The 19,596-nt window shown below is 37.7% G+C and overlaps 1 protein-coding gene across 1 annotated transcript; it reads right to left on the reverse strand.

The window, feature by feature from the left end:
• Positions 1 to 980: 980 nt before the first annotated feature.
• On the reverse strand, positions 981 to 12,761 carry LOC132842364 (coiled-coil domain-containing protein 190). The gene is made up of 5 exons (XM_060865054.1): positions 12,651 to 12,761; positions 12,467 to 12,566; positions 8,146 to 8,324; positions 7,941 to 8,070; positions 981 to 1,646 (listed from the first exon to the last, which is right to left on the reverse strand). Exons 3-5 carry the CDS (start codon positions 8,321 to 8,323, stop codon positions 1,103 to 1,105), a joined length of 852 nt encoding a protein of 283 aa, XP_060721037.1. The 5' UTR covers position 8,324; positions 12,467 to 12,566; positions 12,651 to 12,761; the 3' UTR covers positions 981 to 1,102.
• Between the last annotated feature and the right edge of the window lie 6,835 nt (positions 12,762 to 19,596).

A 19,596-nucleotide genomic window follows, 5' to 3' on the forward strand; every position in this document is an offset into this window, starting at 1 on the left:
TTTAGGACATGATGTAGGAATTACAGCCATTTTTAATGTTTTTTTGACATATATAAACCAACATTAAATTCTAATTTAAAACTTGGTTGCAAAAAATCCTTTTCTGTCCCTGACTACCTGAACAATAGATGTCACCAGACACTGGGTTTCTTCCCTGGTGATGTTCTGCCAGGTCTTTACAGCAGCTGCCTTCAGTTCATGCTTGTTCTTCTGGTGTTTCGATTCAGCTCAGGTGCCTGGTCTGCAGAATATTCCACTTCGGTTCTTTAAAAAAGTCTTGGGTTTCTATTTAAGTATGCTTCGGGTCATCGTCCATCTGCAGTGTTAAATGGCATCCAGTGATGATTTTTGAAGCATTTGATTGCATCTGAGCATAAAATATAATCCAATACACTTTAGAATTCGCCCTGCTGCTTTGCTTTCATCAGCTAACACATCATCAGTAAATACAACAGAACTGGTTCCACTTCCAGCCGCACACACTGTGGTTTTATTAGTTTCATAAGCGGTTCCTTTCTTTTAACATGTTCTCTCCCTATAATTCTGTCCATAGGATGTTGTTTCCTGATTTTGAGGCTTTAAAATGGTTTACTGCATGGTGTAAACCATTAAGGTCTGTATTTACTCTGGTGAAGTCTTCTTTTAATGCTTGACTTCGACACAGATACACCTGCCTCATCCTGGATGGTGTTCTTGATCTGGCCAACAGTTATGAAGGGAACTCCAAGATGGATATTTTCATAAGGTAAACTTAAGCACAGCTTATATTAGAGCATTAATATATGCTCACCAAATTCCACCAAGATGTTGACAATAAATTGTGATGAGCAGAATTAAAAACGAAGGTCATGTTGTAACACCAATTTTATTTTTTGGCTTATAGAGTTTACAAAATGTTTAAAATGTTCAGTAATTCTGTCCATTATGATATCCAGAATGATGTTAAGAGTTCAACAAATTAGTTATTATAGCATGTTAGATGTTTAGGTATCAATAAAAATATATTTTTATTGAAAATGCAGCTTGTGTAGAATAAAAGTGTGTGTGTGCTCACAGACCTCAAGTATATAGGAGTGTGAAGCAGAGCAGTGGCACTAGAACATTAGTGAGTGCTGTTTGTGTCTCTGGAGTTACTTGCGAATATCTCTCTGATGCTCAGCTCTCTGTCGCACAAAGGCTGTCCTCTGTGACGTATGTATCTGGCTTTGCGTGCCTCTGCCATTGCTTGCACAAAATTAGGCAGTGTGTGAACCATCCTCAGCTGGCCGTCAGGTGCGTGTGTGTCAGAGAGGGAAGAAAGAGGAGTAGAGTAGGGTATTGCTACATTCATCTCCTCTTCTTTATCTGTATATCTTGCTACTATCTGATCATATTCTCTTTGACCGTCCTTTGAACTAAATCCGTGTGTTTCCAGTGTTGACTTCCGTCCCTCCCTCTCTATAGCCCTGTGTTTCTTATTCTGTCCATCCCTATCTCCCTCCTTGTTCTCTCTGGTTGGAGAAGCTGGAGGAAGCATGTTTGAGGGCTGTGGTTTGAGGTCTGGCAGACACACAGGCACTGAAGTGTTATCAGCCCTGTTTTCACCACTGCTGAGAAAGTCCTGAACACGAGCCTGCAGGGAGCAAATGGACTCCAGCTTTCCAGACCTACAGAGCGGGAACGGAATAAGATGCAGAATTAGAGCTAGTTCTTTTTCATAGCTGAAACATTTCCTACTCAACTGTGGAGTAGAGCTTTCTGGAATAAAGCCCATAGAAAATATTTAATAATAGACTTGAGGAAGTGAGTTCTTGAATTGCATCATGCTGAATACAAAACTGAAAAAGAAGAAATTCTGAAATAAACTGATGAAATCCATGATTGACACTTATAATCTCTGCAAGTGTGTGTATTTGCCCTTGGTACTTTTCAAGCATCTGGAGCTGCTGATCCTCTTTCACTGTTACACTCATTCCTTTCAGACTCAACACCACTTTTCCTTGCCAGCTTGCCATTTTGGGAATACTAACGGTTAGGATTAGGGCGTCGTGTCGCTAAAGATTTTTAAACCATTTATCCGTCAGCCTATTTATAATTGAGTGCCAATCAAATGTAGAATTGAACCCTGTACAAATTGAATCTGAGATATTAGAAGAAATATCAGATAACAGGTGCTTCCCAAAAGACTAGCAGGGTTTTTTCAGGGGTCTGCCTCAGCCGTCATTTGCTAACTCAAACCCAACCACAAGAGTCTCTTTTAGTCTTGCCTCTAAAAATCTACCACGTCAAACTGAACCTTGAGTAGAAATTTTCTCTAACTCTGTAGGCGATTTGGCAAAGATACACGTTCCAGAAATTTTCATGTTAAACTTAACATCCTTGGACTTCTGAGGCTTGGCACACAGATTTCTTAGCCGATAGCCATATTTTATTTCATTTCTATTGATCCATTTGGCCATGAAATATGTGCACAATGTGTTTTCAAATAGCAGAAAAAAGGAAAAAACAAAAATTGTGGTTACATCACATACTCAAAAGTCAAAATTTAAGTCAAATATAAAAAAATTTGCAGTAAGGAATGAACAGAAAAACATGTTAGAAACATGTTATTTTTTTCCAAGAATCATGAATTTAGTTTTAGCTAACGATGAAATATAATGAAGAATATAATTTTTGAAAAGAAAAGGATTATTTACACTAAACACTGACAGGAATTGCTCTGCAACGATGAAAGATCCCGTTAGAAAAAATACTATTAAAAATGTTGAATTTTCCACTGAAGTGGCCTGATTCTTATTACCTGACTCAGTTACAACAAACCGAAGCTTCACTTCTGCTCCCTCTGTAGCATCCACAGATCTGCGGTCATCAGATCAACGAGCCTGACACAGAAACAATCCTCTAATTCTCACTGTCATCATCATTAGCTACAGCAAGTCAAGTATTAAACGAGTGAGTTAAAAACATACTCATTATTCTGCCACAAACTGTTTAACCCTGACTCTGTTTGCATCTTGTTTGCAAAAATAAATCATGCAATATTGAGTGAAACAGTACAAAGATGAATGGAAAATTTTTTTGCTTCAACCTTTTTTAATTAACCATTTAGCTGACACTAAAATGGAAATCGACTTCAGTCTCCAGGAAATTAGTCTTTTTCTATTGGTATAAACAAATGAATTCTTTTCTGGCTGCATGTCTGATCTAAAATGAGCCAGGAGTCTGTTGGATTTCAGTGTGAGACGTTTGTTTTTCCCTTTTTTGGATTAAGCTTACACAGAATTTTATATAACTTTCAAATTGACATAACTTTTACTTTACTCACTCACTCATCTTCTACCGCTTATCCGAACTACCTCGGGTCACGGGGAGCCTGTGCCTATCTCAGGCGTTATCGGGCATCAAGGCAGGATACACCCTGGACGGAGTGCCAACCCATCGCAGGGCACACACACACACACTCTCATTCACTCACACAATCACACACTACGGACAATTTTCCAGAGATGCCAATCAATCTACCATGCATGTCTTTGTATCGGGGGAGGAAACCGGAGTACCCGGAGGAAACCCCCGAGAACATGTAAACTCCACACACACACAAGGCGGAGGCGGGAATCGAACCCCCAACCCTGGAGGTGTGAGGCGAACGTGCTAACCACTAAGCCACCGTGGCCCCAACTTTTACTTTAAAGGTATATAAATTTGTGTGAAAAAAATAAACATTTTTTGGGGGTTTTTAAAACTTTTCTATGAATCTATTACCCATAGTAGGGGAGATAAAAAATACTTATGAACACTTACAAATTCTTAAAGTCTACCTTAATATGAGCCGTTAACAACTACTGTGGATTTTGACTCAGCAGGAGTCGGCTTACCGTTGTGCAGTCTTGAAATAAAGTGTGTTTGGGAATGGGGTTTGCACCATTATGTACCTGGTTATAGTAATAATTTTGAGGCACCAGTATTCGAAATTGTACATGTTGTGCTGTACATCCACATGAGGAAATAAAAAAAAATAAAATCTTTAAATATTTCAATCAGTACTACTGTGATGTATAAATTAGAAAAAGTGTGTATCATGATTTAAAAACAAATCTGCAGATTTAGGCTTCTATGATGCCTTATTAATCCACATTTCAGATTTAGATTGGAGGATGTATAGCATTTATCAGATGCTGTGATGTAGAGCGCCTGTTTCCCTCCAGCAGTTAAACGAATATGCACCTCTTTCACAAATGCACATATCTACTTGGAATAAGTGTGTCAAAGAGGAGGAGTGAACTGCAGATGAAAAAGTCTGAGAGAATATGAAGGAGAGGACAAACTAAGGAAAGGAAAAAGAGGGAGGAAAGGATGAGAGAATGATGAATGATTAGAGCTGAAGAGGAGTCGCGATGACAGAGATAGAGATGCTGATGGAAGCATTGTGATAGCAAAGGAGGGCAGGGAATGGAGTGAGGAAGCTGAAATGGTGTAAGATGCAGAAAAACTGAGATGTTCCTGTAACCCTAATTGGTGGAGGGAGGATATGCTACCAGGATAGCCTCAAGTCCACGAACAGAGAGAAAGAGAGAAAGTAATAATTTAGTTTGTATTAAAGTTACTTTCTTTTTCATTTCTGTTCTTTTGTCTCTTCGTGTGTTTGCATGCATTTACAATGGTAGTGTTTTCCTCTTTTTGAATGCTTCCTTTTGTGTGTGTGTGTGTGTGTGAGAGAGAGGGAGAGATTATGTGTGTGTGGTTTTGTGTGTGTGTGTGTGTGTGTGTGTGTGTGTGTGTGTGTTGTCTTATAATCAAATTCAGTAGTGCAAATATCCAAGGAAATCCCAGAAAACACATTTGCACATTTAAACTCCCACACTCACACGCACTCACACAGCTCTCATCTGAATAACTAGAGCAAGGGATATAATTTAACCACAACACACATATCACAACACCAATCACACAGACATTACACACAAAAGTGCTTGCATCCTCCCACTAATATATCACAGCACACCATCACCTACATGTACCGCCTCCAATTGCCTGAAAGTGGCATTGCAGCTATTAGGGTATTCTTCACACACACGCACACGCACACGCACACACACACACACACACACACACACACACACACACACACACACACACACACACACACACACACACACAGAGCCAACAGCCTTTCAAAGTACTTCAAACCAATTGTATTTTTATATAACGGTATGCCAAATTGTGCTTCTATCTGTGACTGCTCTTAGTATCTTAGTACTGAAGGCACTGTAAACACACCGTAGCTGCAAACTGTCATCACTTCTACTTAGCTATAAAACCTAACGAAATTACTGGGCAAAGACAAATATGCAACATTTATAATTTTAGCCAAAAATATTATCACAAAATACAGCATGTGGATTTCAAACAAACAGTACAGTGAATAATGTTTGACAGGTGAAAGAGCTGACAATGTGTTCTCATTGCTTGAGCTACTGTCTAGGTCTTGTTTATACACTTTTTTTTTACTGCACAGTCCAGATTTTTCGATTATCTCTAGCTTGACCAGTAAGTTTGTGATCAGATTTGTTGGTGGATTTGTAATCATGTTACTTTATAAACCAACACTGTTTCATTTTACTGTGTACTTTACCTGCTGTATATGTTTGAAATGACTATAAAAGCTTCATGGCTTGACACATCGTTTGGCTTCATGCATTGTTTTTTTTTGTCTATATGCCTCTTACTGACCATGCTGACTCTTTACCTATACCGTGTTACTTAATGATCCATGTACTCTGACAGGATTTGATCATTTTTATTCATTGGTTTGTTATGTAATCAGCTGGAGATTGATGAATACAAAATATGCATCCATACATCTAGTTTAGTTTTCAAAGCCCTCGTCTGAACTGCTACTTCATCATTTTCAACATTCTCTTTAAAGTTGTACTGCGTCAAGTGAGAGCACAGAATTAAACATTAAACAGAATTTCCTCTGTGGAAGCTAACCCTTCAGAACCACAGTAACCTCAGCTATTCCTGGCATTATGTGACCTGACTTCAATGTGAGCTCAATTTTTCAACTGACCTTACAAACATGCCAAATTTTCTGGTAACTTTTTAATTAAAAAAAAAAAAACATTCACTGTATGAGTTTAACTTTTACTTGTACATGTCCCAGCATGCTCTTGTGCATGTCATTCACTGGAACTAAGAGGCTGAAACACTGTTCCAGCACGACAATGCTCCTGCGCACAAAGCACAAAGCTGCATGAAGACATGGTGTGTTAAGGTTGAAGTGAAAGTAACTGAGTGTCCTGCACAGAGCTCTGACTCTGAGCTGGACAACCCCAGACCTCTTACAACATCATTGTCTGATCTTATTAATGCTCTTGTAGCTAAATGTTCATAAATCCAACATCTAGTAAAAAGCGTTCCCAGAAGAGTTTAACTTTACAACAGGAAAGGGAAAATAAATATGAAATGGGATCATTAACAAGCCCCTTTGAGAATGCTGGTTAGATGTCCATAAACGTTTGGTCAGATTGGATATAGTTGCTGTTAAATATATGCCAGTGATATGCCATTAATAATCTTTAAAATTTCAAAGCAGTAATTAGTTATCATCAGTGTTGTAATGTAACAGAGTACAAATACTTCGTTACTGTACTTAAGTAGAAATTTCACGTATCTGTACTTTACTTCGCTATTTAAATTGATGTCAACTTTCACTTTTACTCCACTACATTTCCTAGATAAAATGTATACTTTTACTCCGTTATATTTCCACTAAGCATCTTCGTTACTCGTTACTACAAAATAAAATCAGAAGAAATGTGTGCGACTGCAATAAGGGTGGTTTGGCGAATCACTGTTCCTAGATTGCATTGCGCACGCACTCTCTACGGAGAAGCAAAGGCACGCGCAGTGCACGCGCAGTCAGAGCTGGAGGCGTTTATCTATAACGTTAATCGGCTGAAAGCCGCAAAGACGGCAACCAAAAGCAGTGAAATTTCACTATTCTTATTACCAGAGTTGACAGCACAAACAAAATATTAATGCAAACAATCCATTCAATACTAAATAAAAATAACATTTATTGATTTGGTCTTTGTCTTGTGAATATTTTTATTAATGACTGCATTCATTGGACACACTGTTTGTAGAGAATGCACACATACATGAACTGATTTAATTCAAGACTGGCATCATTACATCATGCATAAAATTTTGGTGTCCACTTTTGCCATTTTAAATAATCCCATAACTTTTGGCTTACTATGTAGTCATTCATTCATTCATCTTCTACCGCTTATCCGAACTACCTCGGGTCACGGGGAGCCTGTGCCTATCTCAGGCATCATTGGGCATCAAGGCAGGATACACCCTGGACGGAGTGCCAACCCATCGCAGGGCACACACACACTCTCATTCACTCACACAATCACACACTAGGGACAATTTTTCAGAGATGCCAATCAACCTACCATGCATGTCTTTGGACCGGGGGAGGAAACCGGAGTACCCGGAGGAAACCCCCAAGGCACGGGGAGAACATGCAAACTCCACACACACAAGGTATATAATATAAAACTCTTCTTGTTTTAAATTCTCACTGAGGGCTAAAACCCCCTAAAGATGAAACCCTAGAACCGTCCCTGCTCTTATGCCTACTGAAAATCACTGAAATTTGAATTTTTACTTTTACTTCAAATACTTAAGTACATTAAATATCAGAAAATTACTTTTGATACTTAAGTACAGTAAATATCAGATACTTTAAGACTTTTACTTGAGTAATATTCTAAAAGGTGACTTTCACTTCTACCAAAGTCTTTTTCTAGTACAATACTTGTACTTTTACTCAAGTATTGCTTAATACTTTATACAACACTGGTTATCATATGTGCAGACCTTTAAAGTTTCACAAAGCAAAAATATGAGATCGTTTACCAGACCGTCACTGCTGTCCTCACCTATGCCTGTTTGTCTCCCTGTCTGCAGGTGGGATTATGGGTAATCGAGTCTTGTTATAGGACACTGCAGGGTTGCTGAGATGATTGGAGGGTCGTGATACCGCAGTGTTTAATCCTCTCCATCGGTTACCTGAGTTAAAACAGAATTGCTGCCCTTAAAACACAGATTAGAAAACACTAATCATTCGCTTAGACATTCACGCACCTGTTTTAAGGGCAATAAGATGGCGATGTAGTGCTTGTTGTTCTCGGGTCAGTGTGTTCAGATGGTAACGTTTGGCCTCATCGAGCCGTTGTATCCCATGAGCCAGCCTGGCTTCAGCTCTCCTCTCCTCTCTCCTCTGAGCCTCATTTGGCCACACTGAGCAAAGTGTACGACGCATGCTTTACCAACACACACACACACACACACAAACACACACACATTTATAATAGTTACAAGATCACTTGATCAGTGCTCTTGATTAGAGCTGTCAACGTTAAAGCATGCGATAAATACAAAATCCTTTTTGCGTTAAAATAATTTGCGTCAAGTTCAAGTTTTCTTTATTGTCAACTCTTCCACATGTACAGTACATACATAGAGAATTGAAATTGTATTTCTCTTAGTCCCAAGGTGCATAATATTAACAATGGAATTTATTAACGTAATTTGTGTCACGCAGATGATATTGGCGGGATCTACAATGGCGCAAGCACCAGTAATTCTATTAGGTGGAAATTTCTCTATTAAAAGAAAATTTGATTGCACTCTGGATAAACGCAAAGTTGTGTGCATACACTGTAACGAAGAACTGGCCAACCGTCGAAGCTTTTCGAGTTTAAAATATCATTTATAAGTAAAACACATCACAGGTTCTACTATCAAACCGATGAGTAGTGAGCAATAACCCACACTGTACTAGTGTGTAAGGAGTGTGAGTAGACAAACGTCAGCCAGGATTACTGCTTCCTTGTACAATGCCCTCTACATCATGACAAGCTGGTGACCATTGCACAGAAATATCTAGCAACTCCTGCTTCAACTGTGCCATGTAAGACTATTTTCACTTTCAGGACATATAGTGCACAAGAAAAAGGTTGCTCTGGAACCTGAAAATGTTAACAAATTTGTACACCTCTTTGTATGCAGCTGGTTAAATTGAATTTGAAAATTGAATTGAGATTGAAACTGTTCTGATGGTTCGCTTTCCTGGATGAAGCAATCTTGTGAAATGTTGTCCAAAATAAACGTTTAATTTCATTATAAGTGTGCGATTAATCACAGTTAATCACACAAAAAGAGTGAGATTACTCACTATTAAAAAAATATATACAGTAGCTTATAATGTAAAAGCTTTATTATAGCCCTAATATATGGCTTTTTCGAAATTTGCGATGCATCTTGTTGAGTGTTTTTGTGTGTTTTTTTGTGGAAAACTACTTGAACTGGTGAAATTACAAGCACAAGATTCTTCTTTTAAACTCCTAGCAGTGAACACACATGTAATGACTTTCTATGATAGTTGTACTCATTCGCATCTTGGCCCAAATCTGTGCAAAACCTTTGCTACAGTAATTTGCAAAAAATGATCACAGAGTTTGCATCATTATGTGTTCCTTTCAGGAGTGACTACCATAATGAATAATGACGGCGCTGTACAGATATCAAACAGCAAACAATCTCTCTATATTATGACTCTATGATTCCTTCCAGAATGTTGACCCATTTAAGAAAAACACACCATACAACAACACACTAAATGCCTTTGAGCAAAACATTCTGAGTGTTGCTTCTTGTACTGTACATGTTTATACTGTGTCAAGAGTGTTGCCCACAATGTGCTATGAGACTGACAAACACAAGATAAAATATTAGTTATAAAGTACAAAAATTAGTAGTTATAAGATAATAAACGTTCTTTTAAAGATCCTGCTCTTCTAAACTCCTGAATTTGTCACTGATATACATAGATGAATCTCAGTTCATGAATCTCAGAACAATTTTTAATGAGGCTTTCTTTTAAACAACACATGAGGTCACTTAGCAAATCTTTTTTCAACCCTAACATTTAAAATTCTACCTGTAATGAGGAAATTTAGCACACTTTACACTCATGTCTAGGCAGTACTAGTTTACCAAACTGATATGTATCATGCAGATATTAACGGTAATGGTCTCACTAATGGGAGACGGGTATTGGATTGGTCTCCTGTATCTTATACTTAGACCTTATTCTCTGTGTCAATATCTTTAAAGCATGACAGTTATTCTGCTGCATTGTTATTGAATTATTAGTTCAGGTTCGGTATTGTTCAATCTGTTCATGTATGAATGTAATATGGATTTACAATGGAGACTGTCAGAGATAGCTTAACTAGTACACTTTTATAAACACACCTTCTCCGGTCTACTTTATTAACCATGTCAGGCACTCCTACTACTGGTTGCCATGGCAACAACATTTATCAGTGGGTTTACCACTTGACAACAAATCTGTTTTCTTGCCACTCAAATGAATCATTCTGGGGGGAGATATTTTGTTGTTTGTTTATAAAATTCAGCAATGTTTATCTGAATCAGATTGTATGAGATAAAGGAGATGGATGGAGATGTGCTCGTCTGTCTTCCCTCCTTTTGTTAGTTTCTACACTGAGAAGCTCAATGTTTGCAGAAAGTCAAACTTTTTCAACTTTGTTGCATCGCCCACACCTTGAATTGAGATTTCCAAGCCCAGGAAGGTTAAACACTGCTTTAGGTTTAGCTATAACATTGGCTGTAACCCGCTAGTACACAGTCTCTGATTTCTAATTGAACAACTAGGCTTTACATCTAAACTGAATGTTTGTGTGTGTGAGGATTAAGCATGGTCAAATAAGTGTGTTGGTCTTAAAGGTTGAATGATGTTTTACAGAAAGTTTGATTTGAAATTGTGATTGTGGTCAATGTTCCAAAGTTTTTTTGTTTTTTTAACATTTGTTCACAGCTTTGTTGATATTTGTTGATAGAAACGTGACGAGAAGGAGATAAAACTATGAAACTATGAAGTGCTTCAGGTTAATATTTATGTGGTTGATGATGTTCTTCAGGGTTCTTCTCCAGAGAGTTAATGGTTTGGCTACCTAAAAATAAATGTTTAAAGCTACTAACAGCCATTATAGCTACTTCATACTCAAATGTATGCAGTAAAGCTGACTGGAATGCTAATTCACACAACATACACATCTACTGAATGTACAGAGTGATGTTATCGTTACTACTGAAATGGTTGTTATTATATGAGCAACATTCCTCCATCTATCTATTCATCAGTCCTTTATTCCGCCAATCCAATCAGTTTAGCCATACAACTGAATGGATTTTCTCTTGTTATGAAAAAGTCACTTCACTACATTACATTAAATAAAATTGCATTAAAAGGCATCATTGTTTGTTTGTCTAGCGCTCTATGATTAAAGTCAGGTTTACATCAAACATCTAGATGGTTATAATGTAGTCTGTGTTTTGATAACAATGCAAAATCACTAATTAACAACTAAAAAGGTAACACTTCAATTATGCCTGAGATATCCATTATGACATGCAATTAATTTAAAACACAAATGAGGATCCGCAGGAGAGAAAGTCACTTTTATTTCTTTGTCTTAATTGCTGACAATTATCCGATATCAACTCATTACAAGTCATTAAGTCATAATAATAATGTGGCACATGATGTGTCTCATGGGGATTAGTATCAGAGAGACTCTCCTTCAGCACACCGAAGAAACTTGAAGCTTTCCCACAGTATTAAAGTGCAGCCCTAAAGCATCGCAAACAGGACCGTTTTAAGCATAGCATGTTTGTGTGGTGCTCTCAAATCACCATCAAATAATGTATATTCAAAAACATTCATTTTCCACATTATAATTTTTCAATACAATAATAAATCATGCATTTTAACATCTATTTATAGTTACATTTACTTTGTCGAACATCCACCAGACAATTTACTTCCCGTTCCTATCTACCTCTCTTATATACTGTAATAGGAGCTATAAACATTTGTTTTCTCACTACCTACTTTTTTCTTGCTATAGAGACTAACAAGACAGAAATGCTGTTTGTTGTATTAACAGGAAACTGGAAAGCACAAAATCCTCTGTCCTGGGGAAACTTACTGACCGTTACAAAGCCCTGACATCCTGGACCACATCCACAAATGTTATATAAATGTTTAGTTCACCATATAAAACTTCACCATATCAGAACATTGCATATGCTCAATTCCTTTAAAAGCCATTAATATTAGCATGAGCCTAATATTTTGTACCTAATTCTAGATCTTTTTGCATTATAACATCTTCATATTTACAGCATTAAGTATTACAGTATGTGGCTCTGTCTTTGAATTTTAGTGTTAAAAATTGTTGCATTTAAAGCTCGATGTTTAAGAAGTAGCACAGTTTCAATTTTAAAATGTCCGTATTAGAGTTTGTGAAATATATAAATAAAAATAAATAAATAAATAAATAAATAAATAAATAAATAAATGTTTAGAACTTACCTCAAAGTTGGATTTGATCCTGAAATGCTGCTTTACTTACGAATCCAGACATGCATTTTCTGCAGATAAACCGTTACTGTTTGCTTGCATCTGTAGCCTTCTGTGTAGAAAGATGAAAACAAGTAATGGAAATGAAAACTCTAAATGACTTGAAGGCTGTAAACTTGACTCTTGCAGTCCTTACCATCAGACTGTCCATAAAATCTGACAGAATGTGACAGAAAGACAGGCACAGAATGTGAACAAAACGGATGAAATTCGGTTAATTCCTGCTTACTTCAAGTACAAGTTGTTTGCTTGACTATCACTGAATGTTTGCTCTTGGAGTCCACTTAGTCCCCCACCACCTTGTGGGTTACCAAGGGTAACTAGGGCACTGGGTGAAGAAATGTGACCAGTCCCACTGGCAGGATCTCCATAGCTACCAGAAAACTTTTCTTGTGTTTTGTGCTTGGTTGATTAAAGCAAGCTTCTAAACTTTTGAGTCCGGTTTTCCTGGGCCTTCTAGGAGACGGTCCCAGAAAGTGGGATATCTTGTGTTAACTTTAAAAGCCCTTTCACATATGTACACCTCTGATGCCCTGAGAGTTAAACAAGGCAAGCCTTTGCAACAGCTGATTGTGGCCATCAGATAAAGCTAACTTTTCAGTGATAAAGACAGTCATATAGCCATTTACTATTACATATATGGATATATGAATTTTTTGGATGGACATAATGTACATTTTTTTATTTTTAAGATTTGTTATTATTTGTATGCCCAATGTTAGCCATGTTTGGTGGGAGGTCAGTTTTAGGTTCATGGTAGATTTTCTCTCACCAGTTTCTATGTATAGTTTAACTGCTGCGCACAGACTTACATGGAAAGCAAATGGTGTCATCAAATGTGAAAAAGTAAATAGTTACTCGTTATGATTTGGTTATCAAAACTTTCTGATCCTAGTGTGGTGAAGTATATTAAATTGCCTAATAAGACACGGTTTCCTTTGTAGGTAAAGTTTATCACAGTCCCTAACAACTCACTAAGGAAAACATAGTGAAATGCCTCAGGCTTATTTATAATAAAAACTTGACCAATTTAGGTCAGCTTTGTAAATGTCAACTCTCCAGTTGCAGCAGAGTTTATAGAGAATGAGACCCAAAGACATTTATCTCTGAGAAGCAGTGTTCAGCTGTCATGCTGAGCTTGGATTAAGAATTAACCTGAGAATCATGGAGCACAGAGATAGCCCTGAAACAGGGAAAGGAATAAAGATCCCATGCATCTGTTGATGCATAAACAAGATCCTATTATATATATATATATATTTTTTTTTTATATGAAAAGGATTTTACAAAGTTAGTCATTTGTGTTGTTCGGCTGTTTCAGTAGTTTAGTTTCAACATTTTCAGCATTGCTGTACTGTACTGTGTTAAAAATCCAGTCACATTTTCTTCATTTGCTGATTAGTGGTATGATGTGTGTCGATGGTCCGGAAAATATTTCGAGAACATATTCCATGCTGAGCAAGCGCTTTAATCGCTTCTCTCTCCCTCATGCATTCGAAACACCGATCAATTTAAAATATTGCTTTAATCTCAGACTGGCAAGAGGGCAGTTTTCTGCATATCTTAGAGGAAGCATACACTTGCATTTGAATATCTGTGTAGTTCCTCAGTGTATGTGTCTTTTTTTATCGATTTGAAGAGTAGAAACTGTTTTTAGCACATGCCTACAGCAAAAGATTCTTAAACTATTTTTTCTGTCTCCTTTTCTCTCTCACTCTTTCCCTCTTTTTTAATCTTCCCCTGACTCTTTCCCTCTTTCACACCCTCTCTCTCTCTCTCTAAATTTCCCAGTAAGCTTCAGATGATTTCATGTAAATGTGACGACTTACACAACTCTGAATGGCTATTCCATGTTTACGGGAGGAAAGAGATTCTCAAAGGGTTTAAATACACTGCAAAAAGGCACGAGCATACGATATTTAATCATTTTAAACTTGATCATTTTTTGCTATTCATCTTCATCTGTAATGAAGAAGCCAGGTCTACATTCACTCACACAACCCGCACCAGTGGCCTGAAAATCAAACACAAAGCAAGAGAATGAAATTGGGTCAAATGGGTCTGCATGTTGCTTGTGGTTCCTCTCACACGCCGTCTGCTGAATCAGCTTGAAGAAGAAACCGTTATTTTGTCACATGTACAGTACATTACAGCACAGTGAAATTCTTTTCTTTGCATATTCCAGCTTTGGAAAATGAAGTCAGAGCACAGGGTAAGCCATAATGTAGTGCCTCTAAAGCAACAAGGGCACAATGGTGGCAGTGCTAGGCCATGAACCTCTACCTTCTAAGCAACAACCCTGAGCCTTAACCATTTGAGCTACCACTGCCCCTAATTTTAGAACAATATAAAAGAGATGTACTGAGTTTTGGAAGAGAGATTATCAGAGGTGTTTAACACTTAACATATCTTTGCTAGGCTCACAGCTATCTTCTGTTGCTGCTTTTGGCGTTCGGGGTTCAGACTGGGTGGCAGTGGGACTGTCTCTTTTATGATGTGTATTTCTGTTTGTAATTAATAACATAAAAAAATGCAAAAAGAACAAAAAGAAATTGCGAGGCTCAATGCATTCTACTCTGACTTAGCAAATTATATCTTTTTAGGGCCTGAGCACCGAATGGTGCGAAGCCCTATTGTTTTTCCTCGGGAGTATTATTATTATTTTATTTATTTATTTATTTTTTTCCCCACACATTGGCCAATTGGGGTCCCTTAACATGCTCGAAAACTCTTGAAATTTTGAACACATGTCCGAGTCGCGCGACACTAGGATTGGACAAAGGTTGGAATACGGGCATGGCAGGGGGGCTCTGTAGCGCCCCCTGTAATGCAAAAACAAACATTGGTGCACAGATCGGGCAATTATGTACGCACATGCACGAGAGTTATAGATCTCATCGACCCGAACAACTTTCGCGCTCTAAACTATGAGCTCCGCCCAACAGGAAGCCGGCCATTTTGGATTGTTTTATAAGTGCATACGGTGAACTTTTAAATACTCCTCCTAGGGAATTCATGCGATCGACATCAAACGTTGTGAACATGATGCTGATCTCATGGATTCCCTAGGAGGAATTCTTATTGGGATGACATGTGGTGTGTATGTTCGGCCAAGGAATCCGATCGCATCGATGTGCCTACTGTGAATCTCGGACATAGCGCCACCAACAGGCACCAGGAAGTGTGTCAGTCACAACAGTTGCATGTGGTGAACTTTTAAATACTCCTCCTAGGGAATTCATGCGATTGACATCAAACGTGGTGAACATGATGCCGAGACATTGCACTTGCTAAATTGCGAAGGGATTTTTGATATCTCGAACGGTGCTGCCATGGCAAGGCTACAAAGTTATGGCGAATTCAGAGAAACAGAAAGTGTCTAATATCTAAAGCAAAAAATGTCTTATTGTGATGAGACGCGGTGTGTATGTTTGGCCAAGGATTCCGATCGCATCTATGTGCTTATTGTGAGTCCCGGGTATAGCGCCACCAACAGGCCCCAGGAAGTGTGTCAGTCACAAAGGTGGATTTGTCAGCTGCATGCAGTAAACTTTTAAATACTCCTCCTAGGGGATTCATGCAACTGAGACCAGACTTGGCCACCATGACGCAGAGATATTACAGATGCGAAATTGGGAACAGATCTTTGATATCTCAAACACTGTTGCCATGGCATCGTGTCAACGTTTACTTTTATTTCAGCCATATTTAAGGCTTTTGGCATGCTTAGATTAACTTGAAATTTAACACATACATCACATTTGTCGGCTGTTAAGTGTGGACAAAAAGGTCAGACAAAGGTGTGTCTCTTAAGTGGCTCACTAGCACCCCCAATTTGTCTAAAATGTGGGGTTTCATTTACCTACAGTCCCCAAATGGGTCAGTAACAACATAAAATAGTCCACTGATATTTACCCACTTGATGCACTTGCCCACCGTGCATTGTTTTCTGGAAGGCACCGTATAGCAATGAACAAACGTGCGAAGGCCCGTCATCGCTGCTTGCAGCTATATTCCCAATTGATTCCACTTGAGTATGCTGTTGTTTTTGTCACCACAAATGTTTGCTCCTGCTAGACATTAGGAAAGCACGACAGTGTGTAGGTTGACATTGGCAAAGTCAGTTAAATTGCCTCTTTTCGCAAAAGTAGGAAGTCTGCTAGGCCACTTTGATCTGAATTATTTTAATACATTTCATTAATTGTAGGAATTAATTTTAGTTCATTTTCACAAACGCACATAGGTCAATACAAACAAAAATAAATACATGATGAAAAAAAAAACAATACACCATTAAAAGACTTGGTAAAGTACCTGACCTGAATGATGAGCCATTTAGTTCATGCTGTGTGTGTGTCTATGTTTGTGCCCTTTATATAGTCAGTGGTGTGACTGGAGACAGGTGCTCATGATTAAAAGTCTGATGATGAATGTGATAGGTTCTTCTGTAGTCTGAGGCACAGCTATGACTCTAGGCCATGGTTTCTTCTGGGAAATTTCCCTGAGGATGCAGGAGTTGACGTGACACATTGAATGTAATGCTCTACTTTATAAATACAGGTTAGACGATTTTCTCCTAAGATTATGATATGATCTGATATGTATCCAATCTGATCAATACGTTCACCATTGATCAGGATTTAACTGGATATTTATTATGAGTTGATAAAAACCTAATTATCAAAACATTTGCCATGTATTTGACCTTGACAAGTCACCTACAATGAATAAAGCATAAGAATCCCACCTACATGTCTCAGGGCAGGTCTAATGTTTATCTCGCTTATATATTTTACATTTATAGCTCCAAGCGTCTGTTAATGAAAATTTGTTAGATAAATAATTAACCGTGTGTGTGTGTGTGTGTGTGTGTGTGTGTGTGTGTGTGTGTGTATGGATTGAGTGACAGGCATGAGTAATGCCCATTAAGTTCTAATTTTAGGCCATCAGTTTAAATCTCTCATTGAAGGCAAAGAACGCCCCTCCCTCCATCTGCTCTCTGTAAATCCTTATAACTAATTAAAGTTCCTGTAAAACTTGACAACATTTGCAACATTAATTTTCACATTACTCTGTTTGCAAAATTTATTTCTAAAAAAATTAATAACTGATCAACAGGGTTCTTTTATAAACAGATTCTCTCTCTCTCTCTCTCTCTCTCTCTCTCTCTCTCTCTCTCTCTCTCTCTCTCACACACACACACACACACACACACACACACAAATGTTATTGTTACTGCTTCTGCTATTACAATCTATTCATTGTAGGTGTATTCAATTTTTGCACATATTATAGTTAACATTGTTTTGCACATAAGTTATATGTGTGTGTGTGTGTATTATGTCAACATTGTACAGTTGTACATCAAGAACACAGTCTATATTTCTATATTTACATAGAAATACATTGTGATTTTCTTTTTTATAGTATGTATGTATTTATGCGTGTTTGATTTTTTACTTAATTTTACTTTTTTTTCATAGTTTCTCTTTTTTTGTACTTGTCAGGCATTCACTGTGAACAGCAAATAGAGAATTTCATTGTACTGGAAAACTTTTTTCCTTGTTTCGTTACTGTGCATATGACAATAAACACTTTAAATCTTAAATCTAAATCGAATAAAAATGTTAAATCTCTTCTCTTGTTTGTTGTCAGGTCAACAGTATTGACTCAATGCTAATTCTGTAGTTAGTAATGCACTGCATCTGAGGCATCACTCACAGACAGCATGTAAATGTAGTATTTAGCTAAAATTCCACACATAATCAATCATTTACTGTGCTAAGGTTTGTGATGTCTGGAAAAGTTGAGCAGACATTAGCTAGTTTTGCTGTAGCTAGAAGATAATATAAAAGAAACACAGAGAGTATCTAATGGATTAAGTCTCTTTCCACTCAGTTTCACCTCTCAGATAATTTGTTTTATTTTCGCAGGTATTTATTTCCATAACCTGTATTTGATCTCACTCTTAGCTTCTTCCAGGGGTTGGGTAGATTCTCTCACTCTGTGCTTATGATATTTTAAAAGAAATCCGCCCTAATATAAGATATTCTACAATGATTTTCTCATGGATATGTTGCTTATAATGAGACGGATATCACTCAGGGATAATGTGTGAGAGAGACTTATTATCAAACCTCATTACACTCCAGTGACGCACTATCACGCATCACTCGCTCTCCCTCTGTCCTGAGGGGTGGTTAAGTTGGGAAAGAGATGAGATTGAGCTGGAGAATTTTTTGCCAAAGATGTCCAAATCAGGAAAAGGTGTCAGCAACGTCTGACCTGCAGAGCAAGGATCCCAAATGAAGCCAGCAGCACCCAAATGAACCGTGGCTCTATAATGAGCTTCATGCTCTCCAGAGAGGCCTTTCCCTATTAATGAATACAGCCCACTATAAAAAGAGCCGGATACACAGGGGAGAAGGCTGGGAGGCCAAATCAAGCAGCGTAACTCTCATTTCGGATGAGAGAATGGTGGCAACAGCCTGTGCTACATTGAAGGAAAGGGCTGAAGGAGTGGAAAAGGGGAGATACCAAAATTTGGGACATGGGAATGGAAAATGGAAAAAAAGTTACCTCACGTTTGAATCTTGGTCACTGATCATATAATGAGTTCATTTTATTTTCTTTCCCATTATTTTTAATGATACTGCCATTATGTAATAAGAAATGCTTAAGGATAGGGATTATGCTAATCCAACAATAAATATGTGCTGAATGCGGAAAGAGTCAACATTGTGATTCTAGAAAATTATTTATTCTGTATAATTATCTATAATTATAAGTCCCATTCTACTGTCTCAACATTTTGAGATAATCATCTGGATATCTCTGGACTGTGATCTTTTTATGATTATAAAATGACTTAAATTAAAAAAAATAAATAAATAATGAAAAGTCATTGATTTTTAGGGCATCCATATGATCTCTCTCTCTCTCTCTCTTTCTCTCTCTCTCTCTCTCTCTCTCTCTCTCACACACACACACACACACACACACACACACACACACACACACACACACACACACTAGACAGTAGAAATGATAGCCACTATTAAGTTATTTGAACTCATTTCTTC

The sequence above is a fragment of the Tachysurus vachellii genome, chromosome 3, assembly GCF_030014155.1.
Source record: "Tachysurus vachellii isolate PV-2020 chromosome 3, HZAU_Pvac_v1, whole genome shotgun sequence".
Lineage (NCBI taxonomy): Eukaryota > Metazoa > Chordata > Actinopteri > Siluriformes > Bagridae > Tachysurus > Tachysurus vachellii.

What these genes read in the sequence shown, in the direction of transcription:
- LOC132842364 (XM_060865054.1), bottom strand. Translation starts at nt 8,323, where the DNA reads ATGCGTCGTACACTTTGCTCAGTGTGGCCAAATGAGGCTCAGAGGAGA. An exon ending in TCTTATTGCCCTTAAAACAG is followed by an intron (nt 8,071 to 8,145) that starts GTGCGTGAATGT and finishes GTTTTAACTCAG; the next exon opens with GTAACCGATGGAGAGGATTA. An exon ending in AGGGAGACAAACAGGCATAG is followed by an intron (nt 1,647 to 7,940) that starts GTGAGGACAGCA and finishes CCCGCTCTGTAG; the next exon opens with GTCTGGAAAGCTGGAGTCCA.